General features: G+C 38.3%; 1 protein-coding gene across 11 annotated transcripts in view; it reads right to left on the reverse strand.

Moving 5' to 3' along the window:
- TRRAP (transformation/transcription domain associated protein) overlaps positions 1-18,483 on the reverse strand; it is a 116,382-nt gene that overhangs the window by 91,837 nt on the left and 6,062 nt on the right. For all 11 annotated transcript variants that reach the window (XM_081136855.1, XM_081136853.1, XM_081136847.1 and 8 more), the window contains exons 4-13: positions 15,304-15,414; positions 13,423-13,527; positions 12,671-12,754; positions 11,439-11,495; positions 9,877-10,002; positions 7,912-7,989; positions 7,622-7,710; positions 6,402-6,498; positions 5,288-5,426; positions 1,460-1,538 (exon numbers count right to left, since the gene is read on the reverse strand). In XM_081136855.1, the coding sequence (XP_080992981.1) occupies positions 1,460-1,538; positions 5,288-5,426; positions 6,402-6,498; positions 7,622-7,710; positions 7,912-7,989; positions 9,877-10,002; positions 11,439-11,495; positions 12,671-12,754; positions 13,423-13,527; positions 15,304-15,414 (965 nt within the window). The remainder of the gene's footprint in view (positions 1-1,459; positions 1,539-5,287; positions 5,427-6,401; positions 6,499-7,621; positions 7,711-7,911; positions 7,990-9,876; positions 10,003-11,438; positions 11,496-12,670; positions 12,755-13,422; positions 13,528-15,303; positions 15,415-18,483) is intronic.

Here is an 18,483-nt window from a genome sequence, read left to right on the forward strand (position 1 = left end):
TTATAGGGTTCCAGTTTCCCCAGCTACACAACTGACACTCTAATCTTAGAGCTTAAATCTTTACTTTCCAAGTCCATGATGTTATAGAAACACTAGCCTGAGCACAAATAATTATAGGCTGGAACATGCACTGAATGGGTTTTGTTGCTCAAAGATAATAGTATCAATTAATATAGGGTGGGACAAAAATAGGTTTACAGTTGTGAGTATGCAAACCAGTCTATTCTTGAATTGACTTATTAATTACTGTATTATTTTCCATAAGAACAACTGTAAACCTACTTCTGCCCTACCAGGTATTGGGGCCATTTTATAGAGATACAACAATGTCTGGGTTATTAAGTGCTTTCACTCAAGAAACAATTGGACACCTACCAGATATCAGTCTAGACACCAGGGATACCACAGTGACCAAATTAAATAGAGCTCCTGCCCTCAGGAAGCTTATTTACAGGAGGGGAAATACACAAGTAAATAAATAAAGTGTATAAGTTGAATAGTGCTTGGGAGATACGGAAACACTGTGCAAAAGACAGATGGGGGAACCACTCTAAGATAAGGTGCCCAGCAAAGTCCCATTGAGGTGACATTGACACTGAGACCTTTAAGACAAAAAGGGGCTTTAGGGCAAAAAGCCAGAAAAATTTCCAGATGGAGGAAACAGGAAAGACAAAGTCCTGAGTGGAGCAGCCCAGGGGCTGAGAGGCCAATGTGGCTGCAGGTGTTTGAATGGGGACGGAAGAGCCAAATCCCATAGGAGTTGGGAGCCACAGTCAAGAATCTGGGTTTTGTCTTTGTCTAAGGGCAACAGAAAGCCACTGGAGGGTTTCCAGCAGGAGTGACAAGATCTAACATCCAACTCCAGGCAGGTTCAACCCCAAGTTATAAAGCATGTCTTACTAATTTACAACTTTTATATAGAGAACAGTGAACAGTCTACACCATATTCAAAGTGTTCTGCATATTTTTAAAAGATCCATTGCACTTCCCTTATTAAAGACCAAAAAAATTACTAATGTTCATTAATTTTATGTTTTAAAGACAATTAAATGTTCATTTTCTCCTTGAGAAACAATAAACAGGATCACAGCTTCATTTATCTTGTAAAATGCACAAGAAATAAAAACTAGAAGGAAATACATCAAAATATTATATGTGTAACTTGAGCTCCTTGTGCAGGACCAAAAGGTTTCCTTTCCTTCTTTCTTCTTGATAGGTTATCAAATATTCTTATATAATGAAAAGATTCATTTAAAATCAAAATGACTATTCTGATTTTTCCCTTTAAGCTAAGGCACAAAAAGCAACTGAAGACATTTCAAAAAATTCCTGCAATTCTAAATTCAACGGAAGTGAGGGCCCAAGAGCCAATGTTTGTTGAAATGCTTGTAACATGAAGTGCCAGGATTCAACACCCCTCACGTTTAATTAGCCAGATAGCATAGGTTTAATCTCATACCTGAGAGTCTCTCGAGCAGTATATCCTGAACCAATTAGAATGGATTCATCAAACAGCTTGTCCATGCAAGGAATGAACTCTAGAACACAAATATCCATTGCACATATCACCAACTAAACCAATTATACATTACATAACAGTGCTTTCACAGTAGCCAATCCGTAGTCCATCAGCAATCCAGATTTTTAAAAGGGTGAAGAGAAAAGCACACACTGGCTTTCCTGAGCCACATAAGTCATCTGCTGTCAAAGACACAGCTGGAATCACATTCAGTGTCAGAATAAACTAAGAAAAGGTGAGCTTCATGTCCCCCCGTAGAGAACTCGCCAATACTTCACCAGAGGCACATTCCTTCATCCTTAAAAGCTGCCACCATCAACCCAAACCTGTCTGGAAAAGGGCGCAGTATCTCCTAAATGTCCCTTTATACACTGCCCTGAAGTCATCCTTCTTAAACATTTTATGATTAGTCATTACGGAGAAATAAGAATATTTCTGCATATAAATTACAAAGGTCTAGGAAATTTTAGTGTTCTCAAAGAAATGGGCTTAGGGGTTCTAATTCCCTGGATGAAACTGACAGGGGCTCCTCTGTTCCTCCAGTCTTGCAGAGGGAACCATCACCAACCCTCCTCCCCTGCAGGCCTCAAGACCTAACAGTACTAGAAAGAGCTGGTCTCCACTCAGGGACAATTCACATTTCAGAGGATGTGCAGACAGGGTGGCAACCTGCATTTTCTAGGCCTCTTTTCCATATGCCCCTTGGGGAACTCTGGCCACAAACATCCAAAGAACGTTTAGACTCTGGAACAAGCCTGACACTGTGGTCAGCTTCAATAAGTCAACAAAGTACATTCTTCACCAGCAAAGAGCTACTGAGAGTCAAAGATATAAAATATATACATTGGAGAAACACAATGCACGTCTCTGGTTAACAAAGCACAGCAACACAGGGAAAAGTGCCAAATGAAAGAAGCAACAGGCAGTCCCCTCCAAGGCTAGGGGAGGGAATGTCCCTGGACTGTCCTCAGTGAAGTGGCCAAGAGGAAGGAGGCACAGAAGGAAAGATGCAAAGGGCACAGACACAAATGCTGGAGGGCTGGCTAGGGGATAAATTCAAGGAGAAAGGATAAAAAATTTAGTGGTACTGCCCTAGACGGTTTGCTCAGTGGTTAGAGCGTTGCCCCTTGGACTGAAAGGTCCCAGGTTCAATTCTGGTCAAGGGCACATAACTTGGTGGCAGGCTCTATCCCCCACCCAGTCGGCGCATGTGCAAGAGACAACCAATGTATCTCTCACATTGATGTTTCTCTCCCGCCCTCTCTCTCTCACTCTACCTTCCACTCTCTTTGAAAAAGCAATGGAAAAAATATACTTGAGTAAGGATTTTAAAAAAAAAATTTAAGTGGTAGAGCACTGGTTTCTAGATGCCCAAGAACCAGAATCTCTAGGGAAATGGGTAACTTTGTTAAACCATCTGGTTTTCTCAAACTACTGATCTTCAGATTTAGAGCAAATGTGCTATCATTTGATATCATCTGAGATGCCAAAAAAGGCTACGTGAAAACGTTAGTGGATGTGTAAACATCAATGTGAAAGAGACACATCGACTGGTTGCCTCCTGCACGCACCCCAACCAGTGCCAGGGATAGAACCTGCAACTCAAGTATGTGCCCTTGACAGGGAATAGAACCTGCAACCCTCCGGTGTGCAGCCAACACTCTAACCACTTGGCCACACCAGCCAGGGCTGGATGTGTAAATTTTAACTATGTGCATACATTTTTTTCATTTTACAATAATGTTAATATTTAACATGATTCTTTCAATGCTTCTTTCAATAAAAACTTTTTTGAGATGTGATGCTATCACCTATTTAACTCCAGGAGCTACTATGGGATTCAAAATAAAGTGTCCTAAAAGCTGAATTCATCAAGTCTAATGTGATCAACCCCTGGAGAGCAGCATCTTGGAAACCCACTAATCTTTGTGGAACAGGTTCCATAAGACTGAAACCAAGCAGTAGGGCCTCAGAGAACCTGGTTGTGCTTGATGGAAAGCATGAGAATAGTTTAAATCCATCAGCACTCCAACAAGTAGAAACCTCTTGCTACAGAGCACCCCATATGCACCTCCAAAACCCTATTACTTAAATGGCAGGAATATGGAAAGTTATTGTGAGAATGGTACTTAAGGCACAACCCAGTAACTTCAGTAGATTTAAAACGTTCCTTTTAAAATTCTTCTATTTTGTCCAGCTGGGCATGGCTCAGTGGTTGAGCATGGATCTAGGATGCAAGAGATCGCAGTTCGATTCCCGGTCAGGGCACATGCCTGGGATGCGGACTTGATCCCCAGTCGGGGGCACGCAGGAGACAGCCGATCAATGACTCTCATCATTGATGTTTCTATCTCTCCCTCTCCCTCTCCCTTCCTCTCTCTGAAATCAATAAAGATATATTTAAATGAAATAAATAAATAAGTAAAATTCTTCTATTTTGCCCTGGCTGGTAGGGCTCAGTTGGTGGAGCATCATCCCATGCACCGAAAGGTCACAGGTTCCACTCCTGGTCAGGGCACAAACCCAGGTTGCAGGTTCGATCCTGGTTGGGGTGTGTACGGGAGGCAACCAATCGATGTTTTTCTCTCTCTCCCTTCCTCTCTCTCCAAAATCAATAAAAACATATTTTTTTTAATTTAATAAAAGTAAATAAATAAAATTCTTCTATTTTGATATTATTCAGTGATGAACACATAGGAAAGGAAAAAGCAAAGGAAGCCACCACCAAACAAGTCCCAATGGCAGTCAGCTCTAAAGGCTATGAGCACCAGCAATACTCAAGTTCTCAACCTGAGTGACACACTCATGTTTGTTCCATAATTTCTGGTGAAGTCATACATCCCTTCTGTGCACTTTTCTATATGTGTTCCAGTTCAAAAAAATGTTTTAAGTCTATCTTCCTTTCAGTGATATCCACATACAAAAGGCACACTACAATTTGTATTTTAATAGCACAAAAATATCTGAGCTTTACTGTATTAACTCAAGTGTAAACACTCACACTGTACCCTTCTTTTCACGTTTAAAAACTATGCAAAGAAGCCCAATCTCAGTTTTAAGCATGCTCTAATTTACAAGCAAATAAAACATTTAATATTGAAAAATTACGGGGGGAAATTATTATCATAACAAAACAATTAGGATGTAACTTCAACCTAATGACCTCAACATATCAAATATAAAAAGTATTTAAAAATTAAAATTCAATTACTAATAGAAAAAGCATAATTATCAGATTAGCAAAAAGCAAGTGTCAGTCCTGTGCATTAAAACAGAACGAATCCATTATTTAACAGCATGGAGGGGGAAAAAATCAGTTTCCTTCTCACCTTTAAAGTCAGAGAGCAAACAGCTATTTCAAAAGGTATGCAGTCCAAAGGCAGAAAACTACCAAGGAAGTCTCAGAACAGGTAAGCTATGCTAAGGAAATCATCACATTAATTGTGAGATTGCTGAGAAGATAAAGGGAGAACCCTGAGGCAGGCTCAGAGGCAGAGAAGAAGGGTGAGAATAAACTCACGACAGCAAGAAGGACAGGACAAGTTGAGCCTAAAGTATCTGAGCACTGGCATGAGCTAGACTCCCACAACAAGGCAGTATCAGGCGAAGGATATCCATGTCGCCTTCTGCTGCCCAAGACACACCTCGTAAGTAAGTTCCCTGAATAAACTCTTCACATCAAAACAAAAGAACAATGGAGCGTCAGCAGAGTCCCACCCCCAAAGATGTGGACAGCACTCATGTCAGAATTCCAGACAGAAGACATACGGTTTCTTAGCTCTGTTGTGAGGATGTGCTTTGCAGCAATCAGAAGTTCCTTTCTGAGGTGTGCAGTCTCTGCTGGACAATTTGAAAGTAACTGTAACATTCCTTTTACCATTTGCTGAGAGTACTTAGTCACCAACTCCTATAAAAATAAGAGGAAAACAACACAGTTACAATGATTGGTGGGTATTAAGAAAAACTCGAGATTTATAAACTTTTTAAAAAATTCAATAAGCCCGGCCAGGTGTGGCTCAGCAGTTGAGCATCAACCTACGATCCAGAAGATCGTGGTTCGATTCCCGGTCAGGGCACATGCCCAGGTTGCAGGCTCGATCCCCAGTCGGGGGCGTGCAGGAGGCAGCCGATCAATGACAACTTTCTCATCGTTGATGTTTCCCTCTCTCTCCCTCTCCCTTCCTCTCTCTCTGAAATCAATAGATATATTAAAAAAAAAAAAACAACACTAAGCTTGGCTCAAAGGACCCCAGAAAGTAACAAGCGTAATAAACAAGTATCATACAAAAAGTTTTAATAGTTTGTGTGAGCACACCACCATACAAGAAGGATGGTTAGCAACATAGCTCCTTCTACGTAATGGGATTATGGATGTCTTCACTGTACTTTCCTATATCTTCTCAACTTTCAAGAATGAGTACGTATTACATTAAGGAAAAGGAGAAATACTGAAATTTAAAAAAAAATACTTTTTACTATGTCATCATATTAATGCAAGTTTTGAATGACACCAGAGACATGTTTAAACAACTCAGAATAAGTTCTAATCACAATCTCTTTCTGAGATGTTTTAGTAAAGCAATTCACTATGGTGACTCAAGCTGACTAAAGTATCAAGGGGTACCCAACTAAAATTTTTAAAACCAAACGGTCCATTTTCAGTGCTTGACAGGGCCTGAAAGTAGGAAGGGGAAGTGGACTACAAAAGTACAAAAGAAAATTTTGGCGGGTGATGGAAATGTTCTATATTTTGATATGTTGGTAGTTACCAACTATATGCATTTGTCAATTCATAGAACTGTTTACCTATAAAAGGTGAACTTTATCGTATGTAAATTATATCTCAGTAAACCTGACTTAAAACAAAAGTCAATGAACTTACCTGGTAAATTCTGATGATATAAGCTAAAAATGACAATGTTTTAATCTGAGCAGCAATGAAATCAGCATACAACTCCTTATTGTAAAGCTTATGTTGCCTAAATGATAAATGAATAAAATTTACAATATTAGCTCTTCACTCTTTAGGTGACATTAATATTAATTAAAAGCCTATAATAATTACTGAGCCCAAGTTTGATTTCTACAGACCAGAAGAACACAGCAGCAAGTTATACTCTACACTTTTATGCAGTTCCAAATAATATAAAGGGTTTAGAGACATAAAGTAAGCAGTTCTCCAAGCCATTCCACAGCAGTTACAATGTGCATCCCATAAAGCCAATCATTCAGCAGACAGAATTAGGGTAACTATTTGCTCAGTGAGAGAGAGCCCATGCTAGGGCCACAAGGGCTATTAGCACTGATTCACCCTCAGGTCCTACCCTCAAATGACTCAGAGCCAAATACGCTACAAGTCAAGAAAATAAATGAGGCCCAGCTGGCTTGGCTCAGCTGTTGAGCATCTTCCTATGACCCAGGAGATCGAGGTTCGATTCCCTGCCAGGGAACATGCCCGGGCTGCGGGCTCGATCCTTAGCAGGGGCAGTGCAGGAGGCAGCCGATCAGACTCTCTCATCACTGATGTTTCCCTCTCTCCCCCCCTCTCCCTTCCTCTGTCTGAAGTTAATAAAGACGTATTTTGTAAAAAAAAAAAAAAAAAAGAAAGAAAAAAAAGGAAAGTGAGAAAGGTCTTAAGAGGAAAGCTGTAAAGTTTGAGAAAAAGCTTCACGGAGAGAATGAACATGGTTCACCTAGTCAGTGATCAAGACTGATGGGTGGAGGAAATGGGGGAGTTGAGGGGGTAAAGAAATTCTAGCCCTCATGCTGAAAAGAACAGCAAGAACAAAGAAAAGCTTGAAGGTGAGAAAGGCTTAGAGATCCCACAGATAGAAATGAGTACAGTAATTCGTAATAAAAGTTTTAAATTTATGAGACACCAAAAACCAAGGTTTAATACCTTTAGCTCATCTTTTTAAAATACAGAACTAAAATAACTGTTACTATCATCATAGAAGTTCAAAAAGTAAAAACTAAATATAATTTTACCAAAATTTTATCACTTAAAAATTTTATGCCTTAAAATGACAACAGCAAAGTATATATTTACTTGGAATTAAAGCACTATGACAGTCAGTATGTCACCGTCTGAGGAAACCTCACCTGGCTTGTGCAGACACCTGAATTGCAATGGTATTCATGATCAAGGGCACGAATTCAGCAACTACATTGTGGATATTCAGTTTGTAGAGCTAAAAGAAACACATCAGAGTTTCATGCTTTTACATTGTCTCCTATAGGAAAGTAGTTTGGCATAACAAAGAAATGACAGGAGTCCTGCATTAGTTAGCATGTGGGTATCATACACATCTTTTTGCCACACGTCATTAGATATGAACTTTGTCATAAAATAAGAAGCCAAAAACCCATGAAACTAGTAACAATATACGTACCTGATACATTAAAACAACTATAATGGGCAATTCTGCCAACACTTTCAGAGAAAGAGATCCTCTTGGAATGATGGAATGCTGAAAGAGAGAAGAAACAAGCAGCACTGTAGTTATCCCTGTGGCACCAGCCCCAGTCAGCACCCCAGTACTGAGCATCACCCCACTGAAATGAAGGGAAGGGAAATACCGACGTATCTATGCGGAAAGATCCAAACTATTTTAAAAACAAAGTATATAGAACTATAATTTAATACAGAGGTTTTCATGTTTTCCAATGTAATCACCTGTAGTAAATAACTTCAAGAAAATTTGTCAAAACTTAGAAATTCAAATCATCTGAGAAAAACTATATATATATCATTTTAATCCTCATTCGAGGATACATAAAATATATATTTATATTTTCAGGGAGAGAGGGGAAGAGAGAAACATCGATTAGCTGCCTCCTGCATGTGCCCAGACTAGGAAGGAACCTGCAGCCGTTTTGGTGTATAGGATGATGCTCCAACCAACTGAATCACCCAGCCAGGGCCATCTGAGAAAAATTTTAAATTAGTATCTATTATTTACTTAAAAGAACAATGGCAAAGAGTGCATATTTACCCAGTTTTATTCAAAAATACTTAGAAACAGAAAATGCACACAATACATAAGAAAAAAATGAATAGTCTTAATATATAAGAATTCATGAAACAGGTAAGGAAAATGTCAGACTCATACAAATGGGCAATGAATAGAACAGACCAGCAAAAAAATACTGATAAACAGAAAACAAGTTTCTAATTCAGGAAGAGCAAAGGAATGAAGGCTTTATTCAAAATGCAGTTTGCTTATCCTAGCACAAATCAAAATATTCTGCAAAACTGCCCAGCCGGGTGTGGCTCAGCAGTCGAACATCAACCTAGGATCCAAGAGATCGAGGTTTGATTCCCGGTCGGGGCACAGGCCTGGTTGTGGGCTCGATCCCCAGTTGCAGAGTGTGCAGGAGGCAGCCGATCAATGACGACTCTCTGATCATTGATGTTTCTCTCTCTCTCCCTCTACCTTCCCCTCTCTGAAATCAATAAAGATTTTTTTTTTTTTTAAATTCTGCAAAACCATTTCAGTAAAACAAATACAGCTGATATTCTTAATTCTATCATAAAAATATATTCAATAAAAATATATTCAATTACCTTTGTGGCACATACTACAAATACATTACCTGCAGACAATTACCAGCATTAACTTCACAAAATTCCACAAGACCGGTTTTTCAGATAATGAGAGAAAAATTAAGGCCAGAACAAACGTTCGTGAACTTTCTAACAGTCAGAAAACCCAAGTGTTGGGGCCAGAATGTCATCCCAGAGCTTCTGTCCCCAGAGCCCATGCTCTCACACACTGATCTACAATCTATATGTTTAAAGGGATTCATTAATGTCAACACTAAGGATGGAAAAGAAGCCCTTTTAGCCTGGTCAGCTTCTCTTTCCAACAGGTGATTCTGGATTTCCACTACAATTTTGTTTATATCTTTGCGTCAAAGCAAGAGTTCATTTTCACCAGTCTGAGCCTACACAGTAGAATCAGTGATGCTCTCTCATGCACACACAGTTGTTCATCTTAAATGCCTCCAAGTGTTTAAGAAAAAAACAAAAAACTTAAGGGGTTTAAAAAGGCACTATCTCACCCAGCTGGCGTGACTCAGTTGAGCATCAACCTATGACTCAGGAGATTGTGGTTCGATTCCCGGTCAGGGCACATGCCCGGGTTGTGGGCTCGATCCCCAGCAGGGGGTGTGCAGGAGGCAGCCGATCAATGACTCTCATCATTGATGTTTCTCTCTCTCCCTCTCCTCTCTGAAATCAATTTAAAAAAATTTTTTTTAATTTTTTAATAAAAAAAAGTCACTGTCTCATATTTTCACCTACCAAATAGAGAGACATGGATAAAAACAAAAGCAAAACAACTGAAAAAACTTACTGTTCTCGTCTCACTGTCCTCACGCTCAGGATTGACTTTTACAGCAATTGTTGTGATCATACCAACCATTTCTGGGGGAGGGACTGTGTTCTCAGGGATCACCTGAGGGTTCTCAAAGTAGCGGTTCTACAGAAGAACAAGAAAAATCATTTTTCCTAATAAGTCAAACACAATATTCCTTAGTAAAATAAACCTGACACATGTGGTGGGAGAAACCAAATGTCCTGCATGTATGTATCTTGCTCAAACCCATAGTACTTGGGCTCCTCTTTATTCAACACTATAAAGACAACATGACAGAGACAACATTTCTCCACCTCCCACAACAGAAAATAAAAACTTGTCCCAAGAACCCAGTGCTCCTTCCTGGCTGAGGAAGGATGAAACGCATGCCAGGTTACGTTACTGCCTCAGTGAGGCAACAGAATGGACCCCATCGCTCCAGCGATGAGAAACTAGGAGCTGGTCCCTACTGAACTAACTTTCCAAACAGTCTCCCAGATAGGTATCAAAGACGGGACCAGAAGCAAAGAATAGGAGACATTTATAAAGGCCAGGAACTCACTGTCATCCTTAGTTCTCAGAGGAATTTGGACTTCATATTAACCTTTAAAAGACGGCATTTAAATTCCGTCAGCATTTAAATTCGACCAGGGGGACCCACTCCTTGCCGGGATCTAAAGTTCCCTTTCATCGGATAAAGGTTAAACAAAACAGCTTCTTATGAAAAACTCTGGCTGAAATGGTAGGTAACATGACCTGATAATTCAGAATGTAATTAATTTTAAGTTTTATACATTATTAGCAGGTTAAAATCCTTAAAATACCTAAAAGACAACTTTATCATATGTTCATTTAAAAAAATTCTTTAAAAACAAATTTATGTGCAATGATTTTTACCAAAACATTTATTTGTGGTAGTAAAGAATTGAAAACTGGGAAAACTAGCAACAGAGAGATGGTTGAGCTACATGCATATGACAGAAAATTATGGGGCCACTAAAAATTATGACTGCCAGAAAAAGATCTTGGAAGATGTTCCAAACTGTTTACAGCTTGGACTTCTAATAAGCGAGAATAAAATGCAGAGAAGTTGTTCCTCTTCTATTCCACACACTCTTACACTGCTGGCATTGCTTGGAAAGAGTTCTTTCAATAAAGGAAAGAATTCTAATGATACAAAATTATGCTGAAAGTATACACCACCTCCCCAAAAAGGCTTCACAGTTGTGAGCACAACCATCTTTAAAAAGCACCAAGTGAAACACGTAACATTAATGTCAATGGTTGCTTGCAAGTGAGAACCATATGGATTTATCTTGTCTTTTTTTGCAAAATTTCTACAGTAAGAATATACTATTTAACCTAAACAGTGAAACCAAAAGAACTCTTTTTTTAAATGACTGACTTATCAACCTAGATTCTGACCTCAATAAACATTCCCCATTCTAAAATTAGCATCCCCCAATTATTCCTTCAATCCAACTGCTCCAAACTCCCTTTGGAATAAGAAAGTAATAAATAAATATAAGTAATAAATTCAAATAATATTAAAATCATACCACTACTTTTGGAAGCTCCTTATAAATCTGTTTCACAAAATCCAAAAAATGATGAATCTAAAAAATAAAAAACAGTATAAGGAAGATATTCATAAACAGAAAATGCTTACAATAAATAAGAAAAATGTTTATAGTCTTAATATACAAGAACTGATAAAACAGGTAAGAAAAATGTCAGACTCACAATACAAACAGGCAATGAATGTGAACAAAAAAGAAATACAAAAGACTGACAGACAGACACCAAGCTTTCTAATTCAGGAGGAGCATAGAAATAAAAAATAAAATGAATGCCACTTTGACCTAGTAATTCTAAACATTAACACATTTGACCTAGTAATTTTATGTCAACAATCCCAGTCTATGAAGTAATTTGAACTAGAAACAGACATTCAATAAGTCTTAAAATAAAAATTTTTGAAATACTTTAAATATCCAAAAATGAGGGCACCCATATGTAAGAAAATTATAATTTTTCAATTGGGAAAACGCTTGTATATAATGTGAAGGGAAACGATCAGAATATAAAATGTCATATACAGTATAGTTACAATTATGTACAAAATATTACATATATCAGGTGGGAAAAATGAAATCAATATTGTTTTTAAGATGGAAGAAATTCTATTTCATCGTTATGCTTCTAATTTCCAAATAATCTACAATAGGCATTTACTTAAGCTTATCATCAAAGAAGACACTGTATTAATTATTGCTAACACAGGGTATTTAATGCTTACTCTATAGGTGCTAATCACTGTGCTAAGAACTTTAACTTTTATATTTCATTCTTTAAGCAATCTTTGAGGATATACTGTGATTGTCCCCATTTTAAAGAAAAGGCTCCAAATGGCTAGAAGTCTGCCCACTGTCACATAGCTTCTGAGCTGCAGAGCTATATTCAAACCCAGCTGATTTCAAATCCACATTTTAACCCTTGTAAAACATAAAATGATCAGAGCCTTCTAACGTATTAGACATTTCTGAATACCAACAGCTCTACCAATCTGGTTAGCTAACACATATCCACCACTAAACAAATCCAGTTAAATATTCATATACACATTCAAAATAGAAGAGGTAACTGCTAAACCCATAAAGAATTTCCCCTAAAGAGGCTATATTTTCTACACTTGTAAGCACATGTGCTCCATCAACACTAAAAGAGAATAAAAATTTACATAAGGAACTTGTCAGCACACTTCAGAAATGCTCTCAGGATAAATACTTACTTCTTGTGTGATGGGTGGCCTGAACTGTTTGTGTAGCTCAATAATTATTCTCAGGCAAATAAGAACGTTTTCTTCATTTTCCGTCTTTAAAAAAAGCATTTAGGGTTACAATTCTGAGAACTTATTTTAATCTAAAGATTAAAGACTATTTTCTAAGCATTTTTATTTATACACATGCCCTATCAATCAACTTAGATCTGATTTGTTGAAAATTCATTAAACCACAAAACACAGCTGCCCAAACAGGAAGCTTCTGTAGTCTTCGGTGGACCAACTCTCTCCCCTCTCCAAAGCTCATCATTCCAAGCGGCCCAGAAACACAATATAATTCTAAACACATAAAGACTAAGAACAGCAAGAAAATAATTTTAGAGGTTAACTTAACAGGTACTAGATGGATTAGACCCAAGAATTTGAGAAACTCTTCATGAGCACCTACTATGCTTAACACACAAAACTAGAAAGCACAAAGCCAAAGAACCCTGTACTCTGAGTTTGTCAATGACCATCCAACTCATATTGAAAGATTTCTACTATGTAGAGTCAATTTCTCAGTGACTCAGAAAAACAAAATAAAACTTCAACTAATAATCTTTCATAGTAATTTGGCTGGGGAAATGGACATTAAGAAAATTTTTACTAATGTGAATCAGAACTTTAGTGAAAAGGAAATAATTGTATAACACTGGATTTTACATTTAGAAAATCACTGAGATTTTTAATACTGTGAATTAAGAATTCTCAAAGGTTACCTCTAAAAAGCGAAACATCACAGACAAAACATTTTTCGTATGAGGACGAAGATGTTCATTGGTTGGTATTCTATGAATTATTTCAAGAACTAGTTTCCGCAGTTGCTGAAGAAAAATAAAAATATAAATATAAAATCCTTCCAAGAGTTTCAAAGTAATTCTTTCGCACTCTACAAGTACCACACAACTGTCTGTACCCAGCACTGGTAACCATCATCCCACAGGATCAATCCCATTTTAGAAACACTCCTGTATATTATATCAATAGAATCCAAAGCACGTCCTGCAAACCATTACTTTCGATATTTCTACAACTGCATACCAAATCAAGTAAGTCAAATTTTCCCTCTTTCACACCTTATTTCCAGCAGAAAGGGCACTAGTGTGTCAATGTGGAATGGATTTAAGATGAAAGAGCAGCCCTAGCAGGTTTTGCTCTGTGGTTAGAGCGGTGGCCCGCAGACTGAGGGTCTTGGGTTTGCTTCCGGTCAAGGGCATGTACCTCGGTTGCAGGCTTGATCCCAGGCCCCGTCTGGGGCACATGCGAGAGGCAACCAGTGGATGTGTCTGTCACATCAATGTTTCCCTCTCTCTCTCTCTCTCTCTCTCTCTCTTCCTCTTGCTGAAAAAGCAATGGAAAAAAATACCCTTGAGTGAAGAGAGGATTAAAAAGACAGAGAGAGAGATGAAAGAGCAAAACAAACAGAACTTCATTTGAGATCTCCCTCCATAATCTCAGGTTAGCTCCTATAATGTTCTCCCCAATTACCTTGGGCCCAAGGACTAATTTCATCCTAAGCTATACTAAGCTTTCATGATTCTGTCTATGGAGCTGACAACTAAAAAGTAGATCAGTCCTGGGCTTAGTTGACTGGGCACTGTCCCGTGCACCAGGAGATTGTCAGTTGGATTCCGTCAAGGGCACATGCCCAGGTTTGGGGCTTGATCCCCAGTAGGGAGTGCAAGAGGCAGCTGATCAATGGTGCACTCTCACATCGATGTTTCTCTCTCCCTCTCCCTTCCTCTCTAAAAATCAATAAACTATTCTTTAAAAATAAATACATAAAAGGTAGATCATATATATGTGTGTGTGTGTGTGTGTGTGTGTATATATATCTTTAACTGGTACATAAAAATGCTTTATTTAGCAATACACTTTCACTGGTATTGTGGTAATATTTTTAGATATTTTTAAGAAATACATGTTGAACTCTAGAAAAAAAAAAGATGTGATAAGACTGTTTTAAAATAATCAAGACAAGCCCGGCCGGGAGTAGCTCAGAGGTTGAGCATCAACCTAGGATCCAGGCGATCGGGGTTTGATTCCCAGTCAGGGCACATGCCCAGGTTGCGGACTAGGCAGCTGATCAATGACTCTCTCATCATTCATGTTTCTATCTCTCTCTCTCTCCCCCTTCCTTCCCTCTCTTTGAAATCAATAAAGATATGTTTAAAAATAAAATAATAAAATAAAATAATCAAGACAAGGAGGTAAAAAGAGTAGGTGGGGCTACAGGTAAAACAAAATTGGCCAAGAATTAAAAGAATTGAAATGAGTAACAGTAGAGTTGGGCAATGGTATGGGGAGGGTCAACAGACTACCGTTCTTTCTTTTGTATATATTCTAATTCACTTGCAACAAATAGTGTACACACACAAGTCAGCAAATGTAAATAAACTGTAAAAGAGATGTTCTTGACAAAATAAAACCAAGACATTTAACTAAGGAGGCAAAAGCCTTGGGCAAAGTTATCCTTATGTGACAAAACCTCTTTCATTTTTAAGTGGAACCACAGGTTTTTCTAGTTGTTTTAATTCATAAATGCTTGCAGTCCTACTCCATGACATTTTTTCCCTCATTGATAGTTTTAAACAGATTACCTGGGCTGGTTTCTCCTGAAGAAACTGAACTTCTCCATCTTGAAGAAATGTAAGAAACCGAGGGATGATATGTTCCAGGAATGTAGAATACTGAGGAGATGATGTTACATTCTAATTATGCAAAAGTAAAAGAAAACCCCATTAGTTTCTGTATATATTTTCACCTCAAATTCATCTAGTATTATAATAACCTCAAAAGAATATAAAACACTTTACCAGAATCAACAGTAATTTTTAATACTTTTACATGCTTGGGTGATAACATAGTTTTAAACAAATTAAGACGATTGTTGCTTCTAAAATCCAATTCAAGAAAACAAAATGCTAAAATTTACTGTTAAAACTAGAAATACTAATGCTGTGGAAAATGTTGACTTGGAGCCAGTTTTAGGCTGGCTCTGTCACACTAAAGGAGACCTCTGAAAAGTCATTTAGATTCTTGAGCTAAGTTTCTTCACATAGAAAATGAAGAGCCTACACAAAAACTGACACCTTTTTCCAATCTAAAAATCTAATTTATTAATTAGATTAATCTAGATGAATTAGATTATAATCAAATTTAATTCATTATTTATCCCAGCACTAATTTTAAAAGGAAAATAGGAAATAAAACTATAGTTTGGAGATAGGATAGTAAAATGGCTACTTGTGCAGTTTCTGGATTCCACTTAAGATTACAAACCTCTGTGCTTCAGTGACCCTATCTGTTCAGAGGATAATATTTCCCATCTTATGTACTCACGTAAACTACAACAGTGTCTATGGTAAATGCTCAATAAATATTAATATTTACAGAGCACTTATGTACTAAATAAATACTGTGTTACATGCCTTTTATTCTTTCTCACTCAGGCCTCACCATAACCCTTCGGTAAATATTATGCCCATTTCACAGATAAAGACAGGCTCAGAGAGGTTAAAAACTTGCTGAATGTCAGAATCGGTAATTTTTGAAAGTGGATTCAAATTAAGAGTAAAATCCAAGTCCTTTCTCCCTTTTAAAATCTCACCTGCTCATTCAATAAATATGTATTAAGCTCCCATCAGGTGCTCAATGAAGATAAAATGATGAAGAAAGTATACAATTCATGCCCTCAGAGAAGGCAGCAGTGTGGTGGGAAAGACAGATATCAAGAAAAAACGAACAGCCCAGCTGGTGTGGCTCAGCTGGTGGAGCATCATCCTGTGCACCGTAAAGTCCAGTTCAGTTCCTGGTCAGGGCACATCCCTGGGTTATAGGTTCAATCCCCGGTTGGGGTGCATATGGGAGGCAACCGATCAATGTTTCTCTCTCACATCGATGTTTCTCTTTCCCTCTCTCTCTCTCCCTTGCCCCTCCATTCCTCTCTAAAATCAATAAATTTTTTTTTAATGTATTTGTCACCTTCCATCCCCAAAACTTAAGACTTTTTACAAAACACCTAAATTCAAGGATTCGAGGAAAAGAGGAATAAGCTTCATATTGAAACATTACCAAGGTTATCAAAGAATCAAGCTAACCTGCACAGAAGCCCATACCAACCATTGATTCCATATCCTTCAAAACATCTGAGTAAAAAGACTCATTAGCCCTGGTCAGGTAGCTCAGTTGGTTAGAGCAGCTTCCCAATCAGCAAAGGTTGTGGGTTCAATCCCAGGTCAAAGCACATACAAAAATCAACCAATGAATACATAAATAAGTGAAACAACAAATCACTGTTTCTCTCTCTTCCTTCCTCTTTAAAATCAATAAATAAAATTTTTTTAAAGTATCATTAAACAAATTGCCCAGTTATTCTTCCAGCATTTTAACTCAGCCCCCAGCATTTTGATCCATATGAATTTTTCATGTGATTTCTAACTTGGTTTCCTTATTTTCTGTCCTGAAAGATGATCCATACGATATTTACTTAGCCTACAATCTTATCCCTGAGTGTTAGTGAAATGAATTTCTAAGACTCCTGAAACAGGGAATTATTTTTTTAATTTCACTCACTTCATTTAAATATTTTTTCTGGGATGGCAGTGGTGGTAATTTAGAATTACCTACTGATGGTCATTCTAGTATTTAATTCTTTGAAGAACTTAGTCACCTAAATTTAAGCTAAATGTCTATGTCATACAGATTTCAAAAGTCACTATTTGGAAAGGCCCAAGTATCCTGTTTCAATAACTTTCAATTCTGCTAATTTAATCAATACATCTGAAACCAAAGCCAGGAACTTGCTATAACTGTCAGACACTTAATCCAGAGAGCCCAAGTCTAATTCAGAGGCCTGCCTAATGTGCTTGTTCTTACAAGTTCACCTGTTGCTCTGTGGCTTCAGCTTCTCAACCGTGCCAGGGCTCTGGTTCTCTCCTATCGGTTCTTCCAATAAAATGTAGAATGCAGGCCTACCTTGTTCTACCTCCCACCTCTTTCTTTGTATGCTTTTAATAATTTGCATTAGCAGCTCGGGCAGCAGAGAAAACTCTTTAGCTTTCTCTACATATCTCGGAATTTTTTTTCCAGCTCAGTTCAAGGCAACAAGTTTTTGAAAACATCTATTTTTTAAAAACACACCAGCACTGACTGGTGTGGCTCAGTGAATAGAGCGTCAGCACCCATTACAAAAGGTCTCAAGTTCGATTCCTGACCAAGGCCACATATGTGGGTTGCAGGTTCGATCTCTGGCCCGTTAGGGCGCATGTAGGAGAAAAACAATGTGTCTCTCTCACATCGATGTTCCTCTCTCTCTCTTTCTGTCTCTCTCTCTCTCTTCCTTCCATTCTCTCTGAAAAGCAATGGAAAAAAATATCCTCCGATAAGGATTAAAAAGAAAAACAAAAAACCAGCAGGGATTGTGGCTGAGTGACACGGAGGCTGCTGGAGACCCAGGCATTCCTCTTAAAGGGCTCGGGCACAGGCTTGCTCAGACTCACTCCCTCTGAGCTCGAGCACTGGGGCAGCAGACTGAAAGAAACCTGGGACACTGGGGAAGGAACTAACTTGCCTACAATCAGGGCAAGAGCTGGAAGGGCAGCTTCCTCCCAGACAGAAGAGCTGGCAGAGGCCATTGCTCTTTTGACAAGCCCTTCCCCCCCGAGACCCCAGACAGGCGCCATATCTGAATCTCCATCAACCTAGCTTACACTTTTTACCCAGCCCTGGTGATTTCCTGAGACCCCGCCCCACCCAATTTGCAGGCCAACCCAAGCTGT

The sequence above is a fragment of the Miniopterus schreibersii genome (assembly GCF_964146895.1).
Source record: "Miniopterus schreibersii genome assembly, chromosome: 4".
NCBI classification, from domain to species: domain Eukaryota; kingdom Metazoa; phylum Chordata; class Mammalia; order Chiroptera; family Miniopteridae; genus Miniopterus; species Miniopterus schreibersii.